The sequence below is a fragment of the Lonchura striata genome, chromosome 5 (genome assembly GCF_050655825.1).
Source record: "Lonchura striata isolate lonStrDom1 chromosome 5, ASM5065582v1, whole genome shotgun sequence".
Classification (NCBI taxonomy): domain Eukaryota; kingdom Metazoa; phylum Chordata; class Aves; order Passeriformes; family Estrildidae; genus Lonchura; species Lonchura striata.
In genome coordinates this window covers 28,597,615-28,625,037 of record NC_140707.1, presented here as the reverse complement: position 1 = coordinate 28,625,037, position 27,423 = coordinate 28,597,615, and the positions used below count along the sequence as shown (strand labels likewise).

General features: G+C 36.6%; 1 protein-coding gene across 7 annotated transcripts in view; it reads right to left on the bottom strand.

The window, feature by feature from the left end:
* Positions 1-898: 898 nt before the first annotated feature.
* CHID1 (chitinase domain containing 1) overlaps positions 899-27,423 on the bottom strand; it is a 95,193-nt gene continuing 68,668 nt past the window's right edge. For all 7 annotated transcript variants that reach the window (XM_021555174.3, XM_085581591.1, XM_085581593.1 and 4 more), the window contains 3 exons: positions 5,581-5,661; positions 3,232-3,274; positions 899-1,168 (listed from right to left, as the gene is read on the bottom strand). In XM_021555174.3, coding sequence (XP_021410849.3) covers positions 1,070-1,168; positions 3,232-3,274; positions 5,581-5,661 — 223 coding nt within the window. In that variant the 3' untranslated portion in view covers positions 899-1,069. The remainder of the gene's footprint in view (positions 1,169-3,231; positions 3,275-5,580; positions 5,662-27,423) is intronic.

The following is a 27,423-nucleotide window of genomic DNA, read 5'->3' as shown; positions in this document are numbered from 1 at the left end:
TCTTAGTTCCTTAGAAGAAATTGCCTTGAAGCCTGTGGATTTCTACAAACACAAATACTATAAACCAAGAGGCAGGCACACAATTTCTTGGCTTTACTTTTAAACTGATGGGTTTTTACAGCTGTTGGGTTCCTAAAAAACCCATATTACGGAGACAAAAGCACCAATGTGTGCAGCTGAAGAATGACAGCTTCATGCACAAAGGTGCTGATGACATTCACAGCGCCTGCTGAAGTCAAGGGGCTGTCAGAGCTGCTGGGGCTCTGTCTGCTGGGGACATGGACTCCATGATTACCATTAGAGCCTTTGTTGCTGAATGTTACAGTTCCCACAAACTGGCCACTAATGCAGCATGCTGTAGGGCCAGCTTGGTGGCTAAGCCAGCTAGAGAAATTACAGAGCATCTTTTGTACTAGAACTGATTTAGAAACAGGTCATAAATTGAAATTACTGTGACTTTGAACTACTTAAGGAATTTACAAAACAAACAGAGCCAACAGCTTAGCTTGTCAGGGCTTGATTTTCTACCAGCTTGAGGGAAAGTCTTCTAATTGGCCACCCCTCCTGACATTTTATGTTCACTTACCTTACCAGAAGACAGCAAGATGCAGAGTGTCCAGCAGATTTTAAATTTGCTGGGTGTAATATGATGGATTTATTTGTTCTCTTATCTTGGTTATTACCAGTAGCTATTTCAAAGGTCGCCATCTTAAACTCTGATCAGATGGCATCAACTTCCTCATTTTACTTCTTTTAGAAAACGTTTCAGAAAATATTCTCAACTCTGACTCCATCCAGCTATGTTGGTCTGTTTTCACTGACTTGGAATTCTGGTGCTTTAAGAGAAATTTCTTTGGATTTTTTACTCTGAATTTTATCAGATACCAAGAATCATGTCTGTGTGGCAAATCAAAAAGGATTCTTTATTGGGAAAAAAAAGGCAAGTTTAATACAGATATGATATAAATTACAAAAAATGTTTTAAAAATCACCTCTCCAGGATACCCAGATTAATTGAAGGTGGAGCCTCAGTGAAGCAAATAAAGTCTTTCTAAGATCATCTCTCATTTTAAAGTAGATCATAAAAATAGTCCAGGCCTTGTCCCAGTTCCCAGATGGATATTCCAGTGCCCAGTTCTTTTGCAAGCTCCAAGCGCAACTGGATGGACTAAGAGAAAGACAAGACACATAAAGCAATCATGTCTCAGTCAGAGATATCAGACACTCCATACTGCCATCTCTTCATGCCATTATCAGACCATTTAAAAACATCTACCCTTGAACCAGCTACTGAAAAACCTTGTCTGTATTTCAAATACTCTCTGGTTAGCAAGCAATAATTCAGTCAAAGACAGTTAATCGTACCAGTTAATTCAATGACCTAATAAAAGATTACCAGCTAAATTGACAAAATGCCACAGAAATAAATCAGATTTATGAACTATGCAAAGGACTATTCTAATTTAGCCTATCATTTCACAATGTACAGAAATTCTAACTCTTCCCAGAAATATCTCAGGGGTAAAATAAAACTTTATCACTGAAGACAATCAGAACGATTTGTCAAATACCATCAAGATCTCTTGCCTACCCTTGCCATATCCCAGGACAGAGTCACAATTTACATTACAAAAATTCTATTTTAAAGACATTCTTGGAGATAATAATTAAAAGCATCTCTATTTAAGTTCTAGCCATTGATTTAGATCAGTTAGTTTAGCCATGGGTTAACAAGGGAAGTAATGCCACAATTCATGTTCTGCCTTTTATTTCAATTCAAACAAAAATAATTATTTTTCAATCTTGCTCTCAGGTTTTTCTACCTTGAACTACAGTGATGCAGTGTTTAAACTGTTCATACTAGGGATGTGTTTAAAAATCATTTCCATGGGAAACAAGAAAAAGTATCACAGCATCATTAACAGATCCACTGGGCCTGGCATTCATGACTGCTTTAACTAGTCTTGAACAAACTAATTTTGAGCAACCTATCAGTGAGTATAACATTAAAAGGGGAAAGAAATGCATTTTTCATGAGGTAATAACATTCAGTGTTTACCAGCCATCTTGACCAGGAAACACATCTCAAACTATTACAAGAATGTTGAAAATGAAAAAAAAAAAAAAACAACAAAAACATTTCCATGCATTCACCAATCACTACAGTTGGGTAGTGATCTGTTAGAGAAGAAATAATGAAAGAAATATACAGGAATGAGTTTTCTTAACTTGGTTAGTACTGACAATGGCAGGGTGAAATCCTTCCCTGAGGCTGAAGAAAACAGCGTAACAGCACAAGCTATCTTTTCTCTGATACATTCACAATGAAACTTTCTAACTCTCAGACAGGCAGCACTAGCAAGAACAGAGATGTGGTAGGTAATATCCCATATGTGATAGTACTTCCATCCATATTGGATTAATGAGGGGAAATATCCTTTTACTCATGGTGCTTAAGATAACAATCCAGGAAAACAGAGCTTTAGATAATTTCATACTAGTTTAATCATTAAAAAAAGTCTCTGGTCTCTGTAAACACAACGCAATTTCACTACAGAAGTGATTCCATTCCAATACTAAAAGCCAGCAGAGGTTTAATACGCTGGCCTTTTCAGTTCTTTTTCAGTTTAATTTGAGAAAGTCTAAAGATAATTTCCTATGAACTAAGGCTGTAATTAACCATTTTATTCTGCATTCTGCTCTACTGCAGACTATTATGTAGAAGTTTTCAAAACACTAAAGTATGTTCCACATACTGAAGTTCTGTTCCACAGAACTGAAGAAAACAGGGTGATGCAGGCTGACAGGGAGAAACAGGACCCTGTTACAAAGGAAGGCAAAAGTTCTCCAAGCTTCCAGCCACCACGATGAGAAGGAAAATTTCTTTTCTGGTATCTCATCTGAGAATCTGCTAACAACATATCTGATAGTACATGAGCTGTGCACTTGAATAGATCCTTTACAGCACCGGTTTGTCCTGGTCTTATCTCCAGACATGCTTTATCTTCAGAGATCCCAAAACCCCATTATGCATGAGAGAAAAAACCAACCTTCTTGCAGCAGCTGCATCTTTGAATCATAACAATTTACATAACATTCACATGAGGGCAAACTTCTTTCACAAAAGCCAAAACCCAGTTCAACATTTTCTGAAATGTCTCAATAATGCAACAGGTCAAGTAAACATCTCTGTCCTCTTACAGCCCTCTGACCTGAGAAAGTGGCACCTACCTTCAGTGTTGGGTAGAAGACTGCATGTTTTCCTCCCTTTTTTCTGCAAAACAAGAAAACCAAATAGTCACAGTAGCTTTGATAGATAACAGGATTTTAAACTAAGGTTAAAATTCCAAAGCAGGTTTGTCCCTTCCAAACTTAACCATTCTGAGATTCTGTGATACTCTGAAAAGGCTGACAGTGAAAAGAGAAGATCCAAGAAGAGATCTCACAACAGAGATGGTTTGATACCGTAACATAGTAAACACTGAGATGTTTTGTTGCAACTGGATGACAAAACTGTCAGATTGTAACATGCAGTTGTGCCTGCTAAATGTGCATCTGAAAAAGATGAAAACGTTTGGTTTTCTGATGCAAACTGTGAAATATTTTCTCCAATTCTCTGAATTATTATCTTTAAGGCTAAATTAACTGCCAGCAGTATAAAATATACAGACAGGACAAGCTATATTGAGCACAAATACCAAGGTGGCATTTTAAACCCCTAGTAATGAGAAGGATGAGTTACAAGGGGTCCCACAGCACCACATTACCACTTAGGCCAGGAGAAAAAGTAGAATGCATGGGCAGACCAAGAAGGAATTGCTCCTAAAGTCTCACAACTTATATAAGTGAATACTTGCCTGTGCACTGGGACAAGCAGTCAGATTTCTGCAACTATTTGTAACAGACAGTCTCTGCCTGTTGAAATCATTAGCTGTGCTTTGCTTAAAGATTCATGATTTCATTTCTCAGCCACTGCAGATGTGCAAGATTTCCAGGTGAGAGGCTTCACCAGGGAAGCATACATATTTCAGGCCTGGCTGCCATCCCTGTCCAAGATAATTGAACCTTTGCAAAACAAAGTGGTAACTGAAAAAGAGTTCCTTAAATAACCCTCCCCTGCAGCCAGCTGAACCACACAGCTGACTGCCAAGCACAGCATAAGTAAAGTTTAGAGTGATTTTTAGACAGAGTGGGCTTCATGCATCAAAAATTCCTCCAGGAAGCCCCACACAAAAACCTCCAAAGGCTGGCTTCAAAAGAAAGGGGAAGTGCTACTGGCAAGCTATCCCTCTGCCACAAGTTCATTTTGCCATGTAAGAAATGTGATTTGGACATGAATCCCAGAAGCGTGCCACTCAAACAGAGTCCTCAGAGTTACACTTTTGAGAGCAAGCTTTCATCTAGTGTTCATTGTGTCTCCAAAAGGGTTGGACATTAAAGATCATTAAAACAGAGCTTATGATTTATTCCTTTTTAGTTAACACAAAAATCTGTAATTGCTTGGTAGAAAGTAATTTTGCAACAGGACACCAAATAATTAAAAATGAAAGCATACAGATCCCAATCCTTTTGTACAATCACAGAAAACAAATCTAAACACTGGTGAACGGATTTTTTTTCCCTGATAAATAAAAGTCAAAAGAAAATTACAGACTGAGAAATACCTTGAAAATTAAACTAAAAATACAAAGGTAGGTGATTTGTAGGTTTAGGTTTGGTTTTTGTTTATTGGTTGGGTGGGTTTTTTTAAGTAATTAAAAATATTTCAGACAAGGTTGTTTTGGAAATAAAAAGTTTTGATTGTTTTTATTAAAAGCTTCTAAAATGTGTTTTGCTCTTCCTTTCAGTGGTTTATCTTCACATTAACAATGCATTGAGTAAAATAAAAGACACAGCTTTGCAGGAGTAGTAGGATTTGTTTGTATCATTTTGCATATTTTGATATATTTGCATAAAAATAGCCAATTATCATAGGAGTAATAAGATGTTGCTGGTTTCATTTAAATCTATTTTAAATAGATTCTTCTAGATCAGGAATCCTCTTGTCATTTCATGATGAACAAGGGAGGACAAAGAATATTATTACCCTTAATGTTCTCAGTTCTTTCAAAAACTTTATCTGGAAGTCATTTAGTTTTACATCTATTACATTTCTTTACAGTCTATTCCATCTAGTGGAAGTTCTTCACTTAAATAATCTTAGCAGTAAGACTTGTGAAACCAGGCTCTTGTACCATAGATTTTTCTCAGAACTATTTTTGGCTGAGTTATTATATGGCTCCCAGTACTCATCTCAGAGCCTCTGATTAACTGACACTTAATAGATAACTTTGATGGATAATTTCTAAAGATATGACTCATCAGACTTCTCTTCTAAAGATTATTCTAGTTTATGTAATTTCATTAATCCTTCTTTGATTTTCCCCTCTCACCCAAAACACTCTTTTATGCTGCAGTTCAGTGTTGACAAACAGATCACAATCAGCAGAATTTCCATTTTCTGGATTCAGCTGCACACTGCAGCCATTGGCCCATGCCCAAAAATATTTGCAGAATGGTAAGTTAATAAATGTAACTTACTTTTTGTATTCAAAGTAGTGTTCAGCAATTTTTTCATCCCAGACAATTTTTGGCTTGTGTTCCTTCAAGGTTTCAATGTACCTACAAATTAAAAACATAATAAGGAATTAACTTTTCTAAGAAGCAGTTATGGAATTACATTGCAGAAATTTCTGAAAGGGCAATTTTACCATGTTTAGATGTTGAACATGATATAAAATATCTTCTTGTTGACAACTAATTTCCTTAACCACTTTACAATTTCATGTTCACATTTTTAGGCTATTTTTTTTCTAAAGCATTGCATATAAATATCTGAAGGGAGAGTGTCAGGAGGTGATATGGATATCCTCAACAGCAACAAGGTGGTGCCAAGCAATAGGACAAGAGGCAATGGGCAGAAACTGATGCACAGAAACTTCCACCTGAATATGAGCAAACACTTTACTATGTGGGTGACCAATCACTAGAACAGATTGCCCAGAGAGGCTGTGAAGTCTCCTTCCCTGGAGATATTCAAAAGGTATCAGGGCACCATCCTCAGTAATATGGTCCCTGGAGCAGGGAACTTGGGCCAGATGGCCTTCAGTGGCCTCTTTTTCATTCTCTGATTGTGTGTGACTCTGTGAATGAATTAATGTTCATCGAGTAACAAATCTGCAAGGACACTTGAAGGCACTGTTTTAATATTTCTACAGTCTAAAATCCATATGCCAAAGCACAGGAACTGAAGTCATTCCTAGGCTGCATACAGCTGTGTCCTCCACTATGAGGCTTATGTCATCAGGAAAGTTCTTCTAGAAAAGGGGCTTAGCTAATCTTCTAAAACTGGAATTGTCAAGGAAAGTTCACTGATAAGTAATTCTGCATATGAATTTTCCCCATCACTGGCTTCTTCGTATTATTTTCTTGCATGGACATTTTGAACATGGCATGACCTATCTCCCCTGACACAAAGTGAGGATAGAGTACTACTTGGACCCAAAACTCTGCAAGGGGTACGGGGGTGCAAGAGCTGGTATGCTGTAAATTTATAGCTCAAATATTCTCTCAGTGCAGAGGCAGTGTCTGCATTTCTGACTGCAAAACAGAAACAGCTGCTGGCTGCCACATGTCAGAAGACCAGAAGATGGCAAGCTACTGCCAGTGATAGAGGCCACACAGGTGTCACACAAAACCAAGTCTCATTCCCCTGTCTCTTCTGCATTATTTTAACCTGCATCTTTGGCCATCTCTTTTTGAAAGGTCTATCAAAGCCATCTCCCACTACAGCTGGTCTCATTCTTGGAATAATTTCTCTTCTTATTATAGGATTTGGATGAACACATTTCCTTGTAATCATCCTATTTCTTATTAAAAAATTTCCATCAGCTGTGAAGAGTTGGGAAGAGGTGTGTCAGCAAACCACATCTGTTTCCCATGGGTTTTCTATTGCCCGAACTTGGGAATAACCTGTTCCCTTCTTGTAGCCATGAGTTTTTCCTTTACTTGATTCCTTTTCTTTCAGTAAAACAAAGAAGGCAAGAACTCCAAGATATGCCATATTATCCTATTATCTCTGTAGAATCCTACCATATGCATCATAAGTGGAAAGATTCCTGTGTAAAACTGCAGCAGCTCTATCACAACACACTTGCTTGACTCAAACTAATGCTCACCAGGCACTCCTAATACATTATCTCTTAGCTGGGGCAGTACTTGACTCAACAAATATTTGACATGCACTGGTTAAAATAAATGAATAAATAAATGAATAAAAAGAAAACCAAAATTTGCCATCACACTGAACAAGAAAAGGGATAGCAGAATTCTAGATAAATTTTCGGGTTCTCAAAAAGGAAAAAGAAAGAGGCAAGAAGCTCACCACAGCCAGTTTTCCTTTTTTTCACCCCTCATTTCACTCTATACCTTTCACCTTGTATTTATTGCTAGTTTTTCATCCTCTCTTTTTAATTTATCCCTCTTTCTACTGCCTCTGTGCCAGTTCACTTCTGCTTTTATACTGCTATCCAGACTAATTCCTCATCCATCAGCTCCTAACTTACTACCTTTCTTCTTTTACCAAGCTGCCTCAGCAGTTAAGAGAATGAATAACACTGAAAACTCAGTTTCACAGCCTTGCACTACATATTTCCTGGGAAGTTTGTGACCATTTGCAGAGCAAGTCATGTTGTTTCTATGGTGCTAGCCTGAAACAAGGTCAGCATGGTTGAAGTATCTGGATTATTGATGCCAGCCTCTACTGAAGCACCAATGCAACATATAGAAATGATAGATCTGCATGGATCATCAGGAATAGTAACAAAAGGCCAGTGTCACCTGCATGTCCACCTTGCACATACATGTTCTGACATGGACAAGTGCCATTCTGGCTCATTTAAATGGCCATGCCTCTGTCAAAATGGGCACTTCCTGGTATTCAGAGAAGAATTATTATTTGTGTGACAGATACTCCTGGTTGCAAACACTCTGGGTTAAAACAAACATTCCCTTCTGCAAACTAAAGGAGAAGCCAAAACATACATATTATGGAGTTGCTGTAAAGACTGTCCTGCTGAAGACAGCCCTATGAACAACCCTAATGTGGCTACATCTACACAGCATTGCACTTTACTTTATTCAGTGAATAAATAAAGGAACCAGATTAAAGATTCTCAGGATTTATGCCTGGTGTTCCTTTTCTTAGATGCTTTTCTTCCAAAACATGAAAAATGGCTCGGCCCTGGAGTATGTTAAGGTAAGACCCACAATCTTTAGTCCCCCTGAAGAAGGTATTTATCTTCATGGATAATGGTTTTTTTTCACTGACAATATAAAGAAACCAGTCTCTAGTATATCTTTTGCAACAAAAAATTTACATTCTAGGAAGAGATAGCTTTGTATTTAATTCTTAGACTAGGCTTTATTTATGAAGTTAAACTTTTTAATCTTTGGGTGTTTTGCTTTACTAGTCCTGAATTACTCTTCAACCAAAAAACTTTAGTGAAAAGGAAACCACTACTGAGCATACATTGCATTTTAATGCTCTTTTCTAACACTTTATATTTTCTCCCCAGTTCTCACATGAACAAAACTCTATTAGAAGCAACAGATCTCTAATCAGGATGAAGGACCATTTTCTTCTGCTACAGAAAATTGTGTTTCCACTTCCACTGTATCAAATCTGAGAGATTCAGTCAAATACCAAATACTGCTCACCCTGAAAATCTATGCCACACATTTTCTTTTCCGTTTTCTTCAGCTACAATAGGCTTAGTTATTAAAATGTAAACCTACCAGGAATTGTATCTCCATAACTATCAATAGTGCCTATGCAAGGCAAGCTTTAGACTCAGCTGGACAGGGCCCATCTTCCCCCTTTGTAGGGAGCTGAATCTCTTAATAAAAGTAAAAGAAGTCACACAAAAGACTGTATTCTAGAGCTCAAGAGTTCCAATTTCTGATGCAAAACAAATAGACAGAAATAGCTCCAAATTAGTTTTCACAGGAGTACACCTAATAACATTCTCAGAACTTCTAAAAAAGTACCAGTCCATTTCCCCACTGCTTTTCCCCATTCTGTGAATGGGAAGATTCCCATCTTCAAAACAAGATTTTTCAGAGGGGTTGTATATATAACCTGTAAGTCAAACCCCCTTTTATTTAATGCTTAATTTTAGCTACCATGACACTTAACATTTAAGGTTTATCTTAAATTACTACTTTTAGGTGAGACAAAATGTCAAGAAACAATACAATCTGGAGACATTTTATAAAAAAGGTTTTAAAAGTGGGAATTTTTTGGCCTTCTCTGCTTCTTAGAAGATAATTTCTAAAAAACAAATGCAAACATTTGGAATATCCTATAAGCTACTGAATGATTTAGTCATGAAACTAACAGTTTTGATAAAAGATGCTTTCAATGGTACTAAATAAAACACAAAAGGAAAAAATTTGAAAAAGAAAAGAGATTTTATACAGATTTTGAGTTCTCAATCACTCAGTCCCTAAAGTTTGCAGCTTGCAAAAGGCAGAGATGCCCTGCAATTTAACCATCTCTATCTATTAGCCTTTAAAATAGTTTTGAAAGCATGCATAGATTTATAAAAAACCTAGGAGAGTCATTAACAGCATAATGTTATTTGGGTGTGTGTGTGTATATGTATATATATATAGCATTACACAGTGCAGTAAAAAATGTCAAGAACAGACTGAACAATTAGCTTTCACCACACTGGTTCTATCAGGATAACTTAAAAACCTTTTTACTCATCTCCTCTCTCCACTCAGTAACACCATATTTACAATTTATATGCTTCCAACTTTAAAAGGTGGTAATGTTTCATAGCACTGTATCCCTTGCTTGCACATTAAAGAATTCAGATTTTATTAACACAAATCCCACTAAATTATTTCAAATGCAAACAGGTTATGCAGGAAAAAGACAGCTACTATGTATGTTCTAGAGAATCAAAAGTATGAACCAACATTGAAATAATTTTTACTCTGAAGATTTATGCATCTGAGAGGAGTGGAGAGCACACTATAAGCCTATCTATGGAGTATATTATTCAAAAATAATTCTGTTAAGTCTTTAGATTATTCAATGTAAAAGAGCTTCTAAACAGAGTTTGAAGAGAGAAATCCATCAGTTAGCTGATAAAATATCCAAGCAGCAGCCTAGAAATGAAAATCTATAATCAAGCATCATCTTTCTCTAGTAATCTCTCTGTTGCTGCCTGAACCTTGCTCTGTCAATTTAAAAAGTCAATAAAACTATTTTTACTATTTTAATAGTAACAGGTTTCCAACATAGTAATTTTTCTGGGTGTATTGCTTTCAGTAAGTTTTATAAAATCATTCTCACTGATTTCTTTACAATACTTTGTTAGTGACTTGATAGATGACACTTTTCAGCACTTCCACACCAACCTCACACAAACCCACTGACCTTGTACCTTCTGCCATGATGCACCAGCCCAATGAAAACAAGCAGAACCTCAGTGACATTTCTATCATTACTCTGGGCTCTTCAAAAGAGCATCTTGTTCAGCATTCCCAAAGTAATTTGGAAATAATAATACTTTGCTGGACACAACTGCAGAGAGACAGAAAATTATTCCTAATTTGCAGATCTCAGGAGACACAGTAGACAATGTCAAGCTTTTCAGAAGCATTCCTGTCTCAAGAAACAATGAGCATCAAAACCTTCTGATTCTTTACTGTGGCTACAGAAGAAAACATAAGAAATATATATTTCTATTTATAGAGCTTTACATGTTAGTAGTCCTCCTTACAATCAACTTCAAAGAGGTTTTATAGGGAGACCCACCTGAGAGTTTACACAGTGATACACTGGAAAATTATCCATGGGAATGTCAAGTACAGCTGAAAGCAATACATGCATGCTGTATTCCTCAGCATACCCAAAATGGTGGTTCTTTACCAAAAAAGACCCCACAAAGTTACAGTTAGATATTGATCTATGAATAGAATTAATCACACACAAGGCAGAAAGGTGTGAACATTTATCTAAATATTTAAGATTTTAACTCAGACTGATGGGTATGAGATGAACATACGAAAATCTCCTTAAAGAAAACAAGACCTTGATTTTTAAGTCAAAAACTATTTCTCAGACAATGAGGACATAACTAGATTGAGACAGAAGGTTTGCATATTTCTTTGTGTGCCTTCAGTAACACATTGCTGTTCAGCAGCATGACTGTTTCTAAAGGAAAATTGAAAATATGCCTTGTTGAGAAGCCAAGGTGATTCTTTCCTCAGTCAGGGTCAAACCACTGCACTGACATTACAGCAGCTTCATGTCCATCCTTCATAGAAGAAACACAGGTCCTAATAGATTTCTATAAAGCAATGTATCATCAAGAAACTGTCAAAGTATTAGTGCTTCCTAGACCATACATAAAAACTTACATTCTGCTCCAGCTCACCCAATAATCTGCCTTAGTTTCTGTCTCAGAATCTGAGCTATGAGAGAGTATTTCTGCTTAAAAATACTTCTCAACATGATGAAAACTAATGTTTGTTTATCCCTACAGGCTTGTTTCAAGAACCAGCAGGTTCACCCTAAAAATAAAATCTCTGTAGATAGAACTGCTAGTTTAAGGGCCCATTTCCTGAAATGTTTAAGTAACACTCAATTGAGATTGAAGCATTTTCAGATTCATTACTCCAAATAAAATACTGTGCTCTATTCTTCTAAGAACTGACATAATAAGCACTGCATCTGAAAAAGTGGGGCTGTTTATCTTTGGACGTGAGGCTGAACAAAGTTCAGATCCACTAATATATCTGCTGCTTGGCTTCAGCTGTAAATAACAAAAACTAAAAAACTATGCTGCTTCTGTTGTGTGTCAGGTTGGGCTTGTTTGGATTCCTTTTACTCACATCATAACAACTTTACAGACCTTCTTCTTGCTCAAAGTGTACAAATAAACTCTATTTACACAGTGCTACACAGATTACCAATGAAAACTGTTATACTGGATTTGGAGCCTGGTCAGATTCAGTTAATCTTAATTCAGTGAATAGGAGATGAAGTCTGATCCACTCCAGTATGAAAATGAATTCTGAGTGCAAACTCACCTACTTTGATATTCTTAATTCTTCTATACCTCCTTCATTAAAAAAGGTACATATTAACAAATCACATTTCTTTTCCATCCTTTTCTAAAAGGTCAGATGATCTTAATGCAATTAAATACCACTCCTAGCTCTTACAGTTACTTCTTGTATTTCTCTTCAACCATTCCTGAATTTAAATCATCCCAACACAACCCAAGGTCAATAGCAATGTCATCCAGCAGATTTAAGAAACACAAAAGCCAGCAGAAGCATCTTTTCCTCACCCTATGTCAGGAAAGGAGCACTGCAGTTCCTCCAAGCCTCCACCTCAGCCAGGCAGGTGCTCATGCCCTGTTTCCAGGGTTGCTAAGATGCCCTGGCTGAGCCCCATGCAGGGGCAAAGACACACTTGGTAGCAAAGGATAAATTAAGGGAACATGCATTGGGTGCAAGCAGCAGAAGGCACCAAGGATGGGACAAGGACACGAGTGAAGAGGAAGATCTGCTCCCAAGTGACTTAAGTCAGGCAGAGCACAAAATTTGCAGGCTGCAGGACTCTGGAGATGTAAAACTGACCTGACCCAGGTCAGCAACTGCCTTAGGAATGAAATGCTGCCTCTGCTGTCTCACCAAAAACAGGATATCAGACAGAAGCAGAACTGTCTGCAAGGAACCAGAAGTTCAGACAATTACATAAATGAACTATAGTAGGAGACTGTACCCTGAAAAGGTTGGATTGGATTCCCTTTGCTTCACAAGATGCTGAGAACAAGACACAAAAAAAGTATCTGCACTTCCAAGTAGTCTCAGAAGAATGCTCAGGTTCCTTAGCTGACAATCACATCAGGCCTACAATTTCCACTATTATCATGAATGAGTGGTTTGGCTGCTTAAAGAAACACCATCAAAGGTATTGGCAAAAGGAGGAGCTAAACACCAAACACCTTCTATAAAATAAAAGAAACACAGCTCAGGAATAGTTTTTTTGGCATGTAGTAGCTATTGAAGCACAGTTATCAAGCCCAATATAGCAGATAGTTTCATATGAAAGAAATCATAAATTCCATCCTTAGCAGGGAGGATTGTAACTGGAGAAGTTAACTATGCTAAAGGAAAATCTATGGCAGAGCAGTAAATTCTCCAAACCTCCGATGTCCCATAAAGATATGAACTATATACTCTTTTCCATCTATTGGGACCAAGGTAAGTGAAGAACAAAGAACACTTCTGCTGACTTTTGAGTTGATTTTTCATTCTGGGCAGAGGAATCTTTCTCCTCTCAATTGACTGTACACCAACAGAACTAATGTAAGACTTTCAGCCTTTGTTTTTTGAAAAGACAGTATGATGAGATATTAATGCAAATGAGTATTAATCTCTCATAAAAATTGCAAATCTCAGAAGTTTAATACATTTTTAACATGCCTTAAGATAATCTAGATATCATGTAATTCCTCCATTTTTGGCATGACTTGAAGACAGGCTATGAAGTCATAAACTATCTTTTAACCAATGAGAGTGGAAGTTTATGCCCTTTCGAGCAACTATCTGCATCAGGGCAATTAAGTAAATATTTGAGAACATGAATTTTAAATCTCTCGATATTTAGTTAAACTAATGCATATTAATGTGACAGTGCTCAGTTTTAAAGAAAAGCCTGTGCACTTTTCATCATGAAAAAACAGCAGAACATCTTCCATATCTTTGCCGTAACTCTAAAAAAATTTGTATTTTTATCTATTTAGTTTCTGCTGAACACACATATCTCCCTTCTGATAAAATTTGCTAAAATTAAGACTAAATTTTAAAGCAAAATGAAATACGCATGAGCTTATTTACAATGATTTCCAGAAGAGCTGTTACTTAAATCAAACAGTAACACTTGGATTGCAAATCAAGGGATAACCACCATAACTACCATATTTTTTCCCCCTTTAAATTTCAAAATGCAATATTATTTTCCTCTAACAGGCATGTATATATTTTTTTAAATCTTTAATTAAACAGAACTTATAGCATTAATCCTCTCAAAAGATCTTTGGTTGGCTCAAGAAATTGTTGGTTTAAAGGAAGAATGCAATGGGCATTATAGTCAGCATATATGGGATCTGTGTACATCTAAATTTTGTTAGCATCTGGGGGAGTTAGAAAACAAATTCTTCTGCTGTGCTTGTATGACAGAAGTTTGCTTTTTGCAATTATTTGAACAAATTCAGACAGTAAGTGCTGACAAATTATCTTAGTACACTGCTAAAGTTAAAATAGTCAGACATTTCTGCCTCCAAAGTTGTTCCATATGCAAACACATTACATTGCAGTAACACTTTCAAAACACTATCACTTTGCACCACCTACACAAGTCATCCAACACATGGAGCAATCACCAGTACAGCTGTGTAATCAATAAAAGAAGAATGTCCTTTAAGCACTTACTAACTGAAAAGCTAAGCAAGTTAAATATTAAAATCATGATATGCATGTAAGAAAGGCAAATCCAGAAAGTTGAAAGGAAGATTAAAGAGCAAAAAATACTGCAAAGGATCAATTATTAAAAGCATAGTGGCTGAGAGATGGATACAATGTGGAATGAAGAAATGTCTTTTTTTCTTTTTTTTTCTTTTTTTTAAGCACAATTCAGAAACAACTCTTGGGGGAAGAAGCTTTCATTTTCCTTTTTTCTTCTGATTTCATCAGGGAATATTTTTTCTTTCAGAGGCACAGAAAAAGCATTTGATTGCTTTAATTAAAAAAAATTGTTTCTGCTGAATTATATCTGACAAGATTCTGAAAGGTTCATACCCACAAATAAGTCAACTTTTCTACCTTAAGGCAGGCCTGAGGAGAGAAGTAAAGCTCTGCTTTTCAATGCAAGGAGCTATTTCAAAACCATATGGCAGATGTGCCACTTGGGAACAACTCCCTGTGCCCTACATACCTAATTAACATGAGCACTTGCTACAGTGGTATGCACAGAGAAGAGGAATGAATGACCTTGTTAGGTGAAGACACATAAAAAGAGGGTAAGAGCAAGGCTCAGAGATGAAGAGAAACAGATGGGACTGTCAGCTGTAGAACTGTGAAGTCCTATAACGCACAAGCATGGATAACATGGGGAATATTGCTTGGATTAGACGAAGCAGATCCAACTGCAGGCACAGGAAGACTTACTGACCTACATTTGGGATTGTAGGCTTTTGCTGTGTGATATTTTACTTCTACTTACCTTAACATGAAGTGGAGGTCTGTAATCTGTTCCCCTCTCACTCTGCATTGCAGGTGCTCCTGTAAGTGTCTGCCAGTACTGCTTTACTCACTTTGTAGTCTACACACAACTACTGCACCACTTCAGAAGCTCTTTAATTTCAATCCCCCACCCCCTCAGGATAGCACAGTTTTCTCTTTAAGTAAAGAACCATTACTGCCAGATAATGGATTCTGTACTCAGCATAAAAAATGCTTGGTGATCAATTCCAGATATCCTGAAGAGAAATAAAAATTGCCTCTGCACACCATGAAAAAAATACAGGTTCTTGTCTTAACAATAGGCTCTAATTCCATAACTGAGATTATTTGAACTTGTTTGGCTGACTGATTTGGGCACTTGTTGATTTGAAATCCAAAATATTATGTTGTTAGAAATATTTTCTCTCCCACAAAGCTCTATATTTGTGGGTTATGATGGCTGCTGTGTTTGATCAGATGCTCAGAAAGTTTCCATGCAGAATACCAAACTTGGAGGAAAAGAACTTACTGCAACACATGACTGACAGCCACAATACAGAGAAATGCCCTGAGAAGTCCAAAATGCATTTTATTGGGCCATTTGTCTATGTGGACAGGGCTATCACATACATCATACATGTTACAGATGTCCTAAGAAGATGAGAACAAAAGAAAAAAAAGTTATGAGGACAAGAGGTAATTTTTATCCATTAATATTTCCAAGCAAGCAACAGCAATTCAAGTACATTAGATACTTTTTTTGGACCCTGGGGAATGAAGAGATAGATTACTAGATCTATTAATTTATATTCACGAAACATATTCCAATTACAAGTAGTTTCTGACCCTTTCTGGTCCCACAGCCATTGCAAGAACCTCTTTAATTACTTGCCTTTTTTGCAATAAAATACAATTAAGCAGCACTAATTGTTTGACACAAGATATTTTAAGTATGGAAGAGGCTAACCAGTTGCTATAACAACATAATTTAATGAACTTGACTGGCAGGTACCACATATTCTTCTCCTATGGCATAACAGTTTTGTTCTGCACCTTCACTTTCAAATGTATCATCTTTGTTCTAATTTGTACCTACAATAAAATAAGAACATTTTGAATAGAAGAGTGCTGAAAGAATTCACAAAACTATTGACTTCCACATTGTTACAGCATTTCACACTATGGGATAATGCATAAATATTAAGCAATTATGACAGAGGTGGGAAGACCATGGATTAAAACAAAAACCTATGTGGAAACAAGGTCTTCTTCTGAGGACAGAAGTCTGGGATAATGTGATAATTTAAACCAGACAGGAACAATACCAATCCAGTCAATAACGATGGGGATTTTTTATGATACAATAGAGACTTATCCCTATATGGGCAATTAAAGATGCCATGATGTATAATTTCTTCAAAAATACTGCAACATCATTAAAAAAATTTTGATTTAAAAAATCAAGTCAGCCAAAAATTATAATATCTCTCTAAATTTCTTTATGTGATTCCAGATAATCTTCACTGTGTTCCTCAAGAGGTCACAGAGGGAAAGGGAGGTTAAGAAATTACCAAATTGGCATAACTATATTACAAGACAGGAGCACTTCAGGAGCATTTAGGAGCATTTTTCTCAATGTTCAGAGCTCAGGATAGTTTATGGAAAGATGAACTGTACATAAGATTTAAGGACAAACATAGAAACATTAGGATTGAAAAATAATTAAAATAGCAATAAACCCAGTTACTAAAATATCAATATTGAAAAAGTCAGTATGCTTACCTACATATATTAAAAATCGAATAGAAAACAACATCATTCAGTATATCGGATGTGAACAAAAATGACTCAATTTACATCATGGATCATGTTTGTAGAGACAGAAGAATAAAATATCTTTTTCATTACCCTAGTCATAAGAAACATTAACATGTAGATGGTGTGCTGAAACTTGCTAAAATTCATTATGATTTTAAAGGCTGAAGTAGATGCTGACAAGTTTTGCTCCAATCAGTTTAGTAAATCCAAGTGATTTAGAAATGAGGGAGAAGGACCTAGGGGTTAACTCATAGAACAATTATGAGTTAAATGTTCTGTTGCTGGTTTGCTACTTCTACCTTTCTTTTATAGTCACAGGCAAGTAATTTATCAACACAGAATATCCCAAACATAAAGCAAGGCTGTACTTGCTTTTACTAGACACACTGAAACTTCACACTGGATATCATGCCCACATTAATTACTTCCAACATTATTTTAAAGCCTTACATAAAGAGACCCCGGTCTAATTTGTACATGCTGTTCATAAAGAAATTCTGAAATTTTAGTTAACGTAGGAAAGGGCCATGAAGGATTCAGCAACAATCCTTGCTTGGTAGAAGCCTGATTTCACCATGTTCTTTTTTATGAGCCAAATAATTTAAACCTCCTTGCATTATGTAAATGACAAGCTACCAACCTCTAGGAAACACACTCAGCTAAACAATGAAGCTGGGGAAGGATCTGGAGCACAGATCTCATGAGGAGCAGCTGAGGGAGCCAAGGGTGTTTAGGCCACAGAAAAAGGAGGCTCAGGGAAAACCTTATAGTGGTTTATGAGTTAAGTTTCTGAAACAGAATGCCAGTACAGAAGGTTGAGCAGAAAATAACAATTTATCTGCTTGCTCTCTGCTACTTCCTTTTTTCCTGTTCTTAAAGCATTAGGAATCACAGAATGGCTTAAGTTGGAAGGAACCACTGGAGGTTATCTTGCCCAACCTCCCTTCTCAAACTCTACAGCACATTACTCAGGGTTATGTCCAGGCAGCTTTTGAATAGGTTAAATACCCCACAAAAAAAGGGCAATGCTTAATGCCTAAGGTAATGCTTTATGTAAGATAGATACTTGATGGTTGTAAAGCTTTTCACTTTTCCTTTGGCCACAATTAGCTAACTAGAGAAACTCTAAAATTAGCATTCAAGAAAAAGCTACCAGTTGCTCATCAAGCCTTTCACAGCTGGAGTTGTACAGTAAAAGGATCTGGTTTAGTGCACTTGCACAGCAGAGGGAAAGAAGTCGGATCCTCAGCCTCAGATGATGCAAAACAGAATCAGACAGCAAGACCCTTCTTACAGTACCTCAGAGTGCCACCCCCCCCCCCCCCCCGCCCCAGATATTCACTATGCACTGAATGTGAAAATCAGCTTTAGTTCATTAACAGAAAATTAAATACATCTAAGAAAATGCTGATGAGTGATGTTCTGGCATTGGTTGTCCCAGTGAGGCATGTCAGCAAAGAGAATTAAGTAATTTGTGGAATACTTCCCTGCTGGACCAGCAGAAGAAGACCTTTAAAAGGGAAGTACATGGTCTGTTAAGACTGATGTGTCAGACAGGACAATGGTTGAATTTAAATGTAATTTCAGGAGAAATAAGAAATTTCTTGGGAGGGCACACTGTAGTCTAGTGGTTACACTGTGTTAAACACTCATTCCGTGACAGCATCACTTGCTGTATTTGACGTATCTGTAAATCAAAATACTGGGTAGTTTCCTTGCTACAGTGAGAGTACAGTGACTGAAAGGAATATTACTAGCGTTTTTAAAAACAAAAAAAAACCAAAAACTTTTTCTAATTTATGTCATAAAATTAGATGTACAGGATTAAGTGACCAACCACATATACAACTGTAAAATTCTCAAAGTCCAGAGAGAGCAGTTTAATGCAGGAGAGAATAACACTGGAAGAACCCTGGTAATTGAAGGAGTGTATAGTTCACAACTTTGAATCAGAGAAGAATATAACCATGTTAAAATCAGTAAGTAACAAAGTTAAAGTAGTCTTACACCTGTAAATCCAGCAAAATATCTTGCTGTTATTTCAGGCAAATCATCATGGCAAGTCTCAAATGGGCAGTGGTTGAAGTGTACACATGGGTCAACATAATTCATGTTAGGAAAAACAGAGCAGTTGGAGGTAGCTGCAATGACAACTCAGCAAGATGAAAGAACTGCATCTTGAGGTTTGCAACTGACTGTTTCAAAACCACGTGCACAGTCTTCTAAGACTGACAAAATATCAAGTTTTCCAAATAGCAGTGTTTAGAAAACGGTGTCTGAAAGAGATACTTGAGGATTTCTCACAGGGAAAACCTGAAAACCTATCAAAACCAAATATTCATTTCAATTTTTGATTACTCATAATAGTACCCTGTAAAAATCTTCTCCTAGTGTCCTGTTTATCAACAAATGCAGTAGTAAAGCATACAAATTTCACAAACCAAAGTTAGAAAACCTAGAGCTGTGCTCATACAACAGACATGAATGAAAGTCAAAAGCAATACACAGCTGCTCTTGTTTGCCATTTGGATATTACAAACCAGACCTGACAAATTATGATTTATTACTGGTGTTTCTTAAGTCTTAAGTCTAAGTTTCTATTCCTTCATATCAATTACAAAGATAAATGTTCTTTTAAAAAAATCCTGACTATAAAGGTACAAGGCCACGAAATACAGATTGAATGCTTCCATGTCCAATTTGCACACAGCACAGTAACACAAAACCTGCATGCTAGGTCTGACCCTCTAACCCACTGAGCACAGCCTTGCAGGTGGTCAAGCACAGAGCCTCAAACATTTTCACACATTATCTTTCTATTAAGATCCTTTGCTACAGAAGACTTCAGGTATAACTAAGTGCTCAAATGCTTTGGGCAACCTGGGTTGCAGACTGCAGAGATCATATCTGAACTGATGGGGAAAAGAGAACACTCAGGCTTTAGGAGTTCCAAATCTATCATATTTTCTTTCAAGAGCTAGTAAGGGACAGAGTGGTCATCTGTCATGCCACTTAAATATATCTACAAACTTTAAAAAGCATTGACATGAATAATTAAGAAGATCATAAATTTTGCACTACCCACAAAATGAATGTACTTTATGTTTTTCAAATACAAAAGAAATGCATATTTCATTATAAAACAACATGGATTGTTGGTGGCAGTAAGAGCTGGATTTATGCATTATTCATTCCTGAAAATTCATTAATTCAAAGACTGTCTGATGGTGTTCATGCCCTTCTGCAAAACTAAGCCCAAAGGGGAGTGAAGGTATTTCAAACCCAAAACGTGTGTCACGTGGTTTTGCTGGCAGTGGAACTTTGGGAAGTACCTGCAAGTGACTGCACTGCAAGTGCAATCCAGTCACTGCAAGTGACACATTGACCTACAGCCTACAGGGGGATCAACTGAAAGAATATGGCAAAGCCACGACAGCAAACAGTGTTTCTCCAAGCTTACCAGCCCAGCCCAGACATGGGGAAGCGCTGCACAAGATTTGACATGACCTGAGCATTGCCAGGTGCAGCCCCAGGCGGGGTCACTTCCAGAGGATGGCAGTGCATGGGCTCATCAGCACACAGGTTTCTGTGATCCACCTTCTGTCAGTGGGTAAATGGGAGCAGAGCACGGCTGCAGATTGAAGTGTGACAAGTGAAATGACAGAATTGGAACACAACAGCTGCTCTGGTGTAAGGGCTCTAATCTTGTGACCAAAGGATGCAGGCACGTATCTCCTACCAAGGGCAGGGCAAGGGCAGACTGGAAGTAAATTTGGCATACAGATGCATCCCTTAGAGAACAGTTGTTACATTAATTTTTTCCATAATTTTCTATTTCTGATGTCTCAGAAGCCTGACTTTCTCTGACTTCAAACCCTCTCAAGAGGGAAAGAAGATACCAGTAGGAATCCATAGTTCTGCACTGAAAAAGCCTTTTTCATCAAATTACTAGACATATGGACTGTTTATCTGGCAACAGTAAGTGGTTGTTTTCACAACAGAAAAAAGGCACAGTATTTTACAAATATTTGTGTTGTGACCTCTGCAGTTCACTCCATATACAGAAAAATCTGTAAAAATTAGCAATGCTGCCATATTTGCTGATGATATGAAAATGCTCAGAGCCAATTAAAAACCAAATTTGACTGAACTGAGTTGCAGAAGCTTGAGGAAATCAATTATGTCGCAATAAAATGGCAACTAAAGTCAGATGCCAATAAACACATAATAATAGTGATGAGAAAAATATATGGGTTCGTATGAGTTTCTATCACATAGAAAAATGATCTTGGTGTTTATATGTTGTTTTCTCTCTCAGCATCAGTCTAGCACTCAAAAATTGCCAAGAAGTCAAACAAAATACTAGAAATTAATAACAAAGGACCACAGAAACAGGAACTACAAGCGATGAACTGTTTAACTAACCTCATAAAATATTCTGATTGCAGTTTCCAGTTCTGGTGTTTGGAAGCTCATGATATCAAGAACATTTCAACTAATCATACAGCAACATTCAGCTAGGGGTCACATTTAACCAGCCTTTGCCAATTTCCAGCCAACACCACTGTCTGCTACACATTCCTTTGAATCAGAAAATAAATACCAAACCAGAAATCATTAACTTCTCCCATAATACTGTAATCAGTGAGGTGAACATAAAACTTATCATGGCTTTAGCACCTATTTCAATTTTGTTTTCCCACAGGGCAAGTATGTGCAATTGCAGTAGATGAGGGAGAATCTAGGTAAGTGAAAAATCTAGGTAAATGAAAAAGTCTGGGACAGTTCCATCAGTCATGCTTTAATCTCCATACAGGAACAAGCATTAACAGAATGTGTCAATCACCAGCAAAGTTTGTGGCTCAGGAGGAAAAGAGCAGATGAGATACTGAATCATAGTCCAACAAGTTCTGGTTTGGTGCATAAGGCTTGCCTGGTAACAAAACTCCAAGGTGAATCTAAGTAGGTGTATAATTTTACAGTGTTTATAAAAGCATTAGAAATAGAACCAGGTTCTTAATATAAATTGCAGCAGATGTGGCATCTTACTGCTCTAATTTGCTCAGATAGTTGTACAACATTCTTAAAGGATCACAGGTTCTGAAATTTGGTGTACCATTAGTTTTTTGAAATATACACCATGCATGTATACTGAGAAATGCCTTAAAAAGAGAGTAAACCATGATTTATCATTTATATATGGTTTCTGTAATACTAACTAGCCATTAAATATGATAATTTTTTTTTCTGAATTAAAGTCTGTTAAACCTTGGAATTTAAGAACATTGATAAAATTGCTGTTATTTTTAATCACTGTTACAGTATCTCACTAAGTCAACAGAGATAAATTACATTTTCTAGTAATTTGTTATTTTTTCACTTGTCCTATTGAGAGCATATTAATTTTCAAAACAGACTGCATACCAACTGGCTCTAAAAAAGTCACTGTAAATGTAATGTCAGTTAATACATAAGTGTATTTGTTACAATGATTTTAACTTCTTTAAAAAAAACTGTTACATCAGAATTATTTTCCAATCACTGTTATAAAAAGGCAGCAAACACATTATATGCAAAACTCTAATCATAACATGAAGGACATACTAACATACTGTGGCATTCTAAAACTTTACTCAAACAACCCAATATCATAAATGTAGGTAGTACTACAATGGTAGTATGGTTGAATACTATGGTTGGAAATTCATTGAGATTTGCTTCAGAGATTTCATAACTGCAAGCCATGAGCATGAGAGAGAACACTTGTTGCTATGAAAGAAGTGCAGACTGATAAAAATTCTGGAAACTTGCAAGTGAAAGTGAAAGATGAGAATTCTTTACTTTTGTAATGAAAATTACAAGAACCTCATAAATAACGAGCACTTCAAACATCACAAAGCACACATATTTCTTGCCAGTTTGCAGTTTTAGGCTATAACATAGGATAATCTTGGTCTTCCTGTAAGTGCACAATCCCTCTAAGTTCCATCTTACAGTAATAATTAACAAAGCAATATTTCAGGATAAGACATAAACCCATAAAAGAATAAAACTGTTTTCTGTGTTAAGTAGACCAGGCTAATCTGTGAAATAGTTCATATTTAAATAGTCAACTGGTACATCACAATTTAACCCCACTTTGTGATCCCTCCAGAATGAAAACACACCTATAGGACTGACCAAGATTTTATTGGCAGCACCTGAATTAGCTACTTCATCAGACTAAGTTAAATGGACAAAAAGAAAAATGAATCTGCACTAGGATTTTGTCAGCATAAAGTTTTGCTAGTTAAGAAAACAACTTTTATCAATCTTCTAGTATTTTAGGCAACTACCAACCAAAAGATACTACATCTTCATGTCCTCTGGAGTAACAATTTTTGCATCAGTAATATCTAATCTGTGCAAATGATGCAATTTAGATAGACTAGGAAAAGGATCAAAATCAAACTATGTCCTAAGTGTAAAACTGAAATACTTCACTTTCTCCATTTCACTACAGAGGTGTAAAAAAAGCCCACTACTTTGAAGCCCCTTTACATTTTGAGCAAGTGAGAAGAGTAACAAAATAATTAACTATGTAAATACAGAAAATTAAAATTTTCAAAATAGAGAAATAGAATTTACAAATTAAATACAAATGAAAATCTGAATTTGGGCAATCCAGTGCATCTAATTTCTTTTCTGATTACAGCAACTTAAAAAGAAGATGTATGCAATCTGTCTGCTCATAATTTTTAGACTTAAGCAAAAAACAGATTCTAGAATCCTAGCATTGGCCAATTACATTTTGTAACAGTCACAAAGTCTGTTTTTTCCACATCTATGTCTTAGCAAATACTGTGTCACTGTCACTTGCATTAACAAGCCTTTGCATTGCCATTCCTTCCATGTTCTATCCAAAAGCAACATCACAATGAGCTTTTCACAACCTTTTCTGCAGTACAGATAATACAATGTAGTCCTCAATAAATCTTTTCAATATCATTTCTTCAAGCTGCATTTCTATCAACTACCTCTGACAATTCCAAGAATGTCACTAAGTTATGAATTTTGCTTAAGGTTATAAAAAGGTGGCAGCAGTTATGGCCTCGGGGCACACACACTCTGCAGTTCTCTCTCAGAGCAGCATCTGCTCTCCAAGGCCAGCTGCAATAAACAACCATTTGCTGACCAACTATTCAGAGGGAGCAACCTTGGACAAGGGCTTGCTACGTAAGACAAAACTCACTTCACTTTTAACTCTAAATGTACTATTGAACTGGGATCCTCAGACAAGGCTCCCTGGGGAAGACAGACAAAGGATTATAAAAGAAGGGATTACACAACAGCTCTTTGGTGAGAAAATAGCAAGCAGACAAAATTTTGTTTTCTAAGCAGAAGGGCAAAAATGTTGTGCAGGAGGGGAATAATGAACTTCTAGAGGCTCTGACATTATCTTCAAACAATACTTTACAGAGGAAAATAAATCTATAAGAAATACACACACATTTATTATTATGCTCTCTGTGTATGTTTCCTTTTCGAGCTGAAGTGGAAGGGTGATTGTTTTCTTGGACCTATTAGCAAAACCCAGTGGGTGTTTATTTGTTCATTTTTTTCTCTAAATAACACAAATATCCGACAAGACAAAATGCAAAATGAAACTGCCCAGCGGGGGCTCAGGAAGAGTCCATGCTAACAATGAATTTGCAGAATTCATGCACATCTAGGAACTTAGACAGCTGCAAAATACAATCCATTGAGGATCTGCCTCCACAAAAACTATTAGGGAAGCAAGAAAAGTGACAGCACTGTAACCAACCAAGACTCAGCAAAGGTATGAGTACAGGGATGATGGTGAACTTCAAACGCAGCACCTTGCACGTGCAGCAATAGAACCAAGTGGTGCTTGTGCCACACTTTCATTGCTTGCCTGGCCTTTTTGTCTGTAGCTCCTGCAAAGACTGTTTTAGGTACAACCCAACTACAGCAGTTCAATTTTTCTGTGAAATCCCTGGAGAAATCTCAGCACATTAATTAGAAGTGTTGCAAGTTGAAAGTAAACATATTGACTGGTCTCAGAAAGTTGGGTGAGCTGTTCTGGGGAACTTACCTGTGTACTGATTCTATACCATAGGAACAGGATATTACAGATGTATTTTGGTGATACTTCAAAGACCCCACATGCCCCTGATAAAATATTTGATTACAGCCCACATGAATAAGTAATTGACTGCAGAGCAGATGCAAATCAAATTACTACTAAGTGACATTTTACATGCTGTATTGTTTTGAATTTATATTGTTTTCTAGTGGCTCTGGAACAAGAAAGACCTGCTGAAGTCAGCTGCAGCCAACATTTTACTGGTTTACGTACAGTCTTTGTGTTGGTTCGTGTTTATTTACCTGTTGCAGATAAATCTTACATTGTTGCAGTAACAGATTTCACTTGAAATATTACTTGAGTGGCTTTTATTTATTATTTATTTATACTCTCAATTAACTCACAGCCAAGAAACCAAAGGTAATTTTCGAGCAACAATTGCAGTGTAACTGAAGTTTTTGTCGACACAGCCTTGATGGTTACAGGCCTGATTCTCGTTGCAATGTATCCCACCTACTAAGGGAGGGGTTTTTTGTGTGCTACAGTTTCTTTCACTCACTTTACACTGGGAATGTTTTCTCTGGTAGCTATACTTCCAAATATTTTTATTGCCAACTCCAAACATTTGCAAACGGTAACAGATGCTTATAAAGTGCTCAAGCAAATATTTACAAAAAAACTCTGAGGTCATTAGTTACCTTAGGTGCAGAAAAGTTCCTTTACAATGCTGTACCAAAGAGGAAGACAGAGAAAAACACTCCAGGACATGAAACAACTATTTTTTTAGAGTTGAAGCCTATATTTTTTGTGCAAAAATCTGGTATTTGAAATCTTAATGTGTGGACTTCATGTGACACTGGGTTGCTTTTCATGCATGGAGCCAGAAAGAGGACCTCTGTTAGGCAGTATTATTTTCTGTCTTTAAGTGCACAATTGGATGCATGTACATGGATCATGGCAACTTCCCTGAACAAAAATCTACACAGATATTTTGGTCACAGTATGATGGAAATAACAGTACAGGACTAACCACAAAAAAATGTGACATCAGAAATTAAAATATGCAAACTACTAACGTTGACACTGCTTGGAAATTTGGTAAGAACTTCCCATAAATTCACAGTTCCAGCTTACATCAGTCACTCACTCAAAATCCTAGGAATCCCAATGAATTTATTCTGTAACAGTACTACTGCTTAAATACTTCTTGAGTTCTTTACTATGTTTGGTATTTTAAAACTTTTAGGAATATCTTATCTGTCAACATTTTACTTTTTACAATTTCTTAATCCTTAACTATCTCTCTATTAGCCTTCTATGTTTTATCTTAAAAAAAACCCCAAACTGCCAGTGTGTAAGATTAAATAACCATTTTGTTTGAGAAAAGTAACATTCAGCCAATCAGATAAAAAATACAGTACCAGGCAAGTAGTTACTATAGTTACTTAAGCCCTGTGTTTAGGAACAGCTATTCCCAAGAGATGGTTTTGTATTACATAGAACTATAGAAAATCCCTAATCCCCTCAAACCTTCCTAGTTTTCTTTATCAGCTTTTCTGTGATTGTGCTATAGTCTAATGGCTGGAAGTCTCATCCTTGCCTTAATGACATGGAAAGCTAAAAAGATGCCCCCAGGCCTTCCTTTTTAAAATGCTTGTTTTATTTGCCAAAGTAAATTATAAATATTCCCTAAACTATCAGAATTCATTTGGAATGCTATCTCCACTTTTACATTTGGCATATAGTCCACTTAATCCTTCCAGATCCCAACAATAAGGCTAGTTAGAATTAACAAGTATTGGTTATGATCCAGCCTGTTAATAGCAAGATTGATCCATGGGATGTTTTATAGCTCATTAGAAGTTTATTAGCTATTGCAGATCATCAATAAAACCTGTTTAATTGGCCAATTGCTACAGCTGCTGCAGAGTGATGCTTGTGATTCTTTCCCTGTTTAGAGCACTGTGTTCTCCTGAATTCTGCCTGTCTGACATTCCTTTTACAGTAGATTCTTATTGCAGTTATGTACCCAGTGATAAGACACCAGTTTTTATCATCCTAACAGTTCCTATGAGGAGCACTAGATTAAGTTACAGCTGCAGTCAGAAGAATCTTTTTAAAGTGTGTGGAAAATCAACAAATTAAAGCCTTTCAAGTGTCCTGGTTTGATA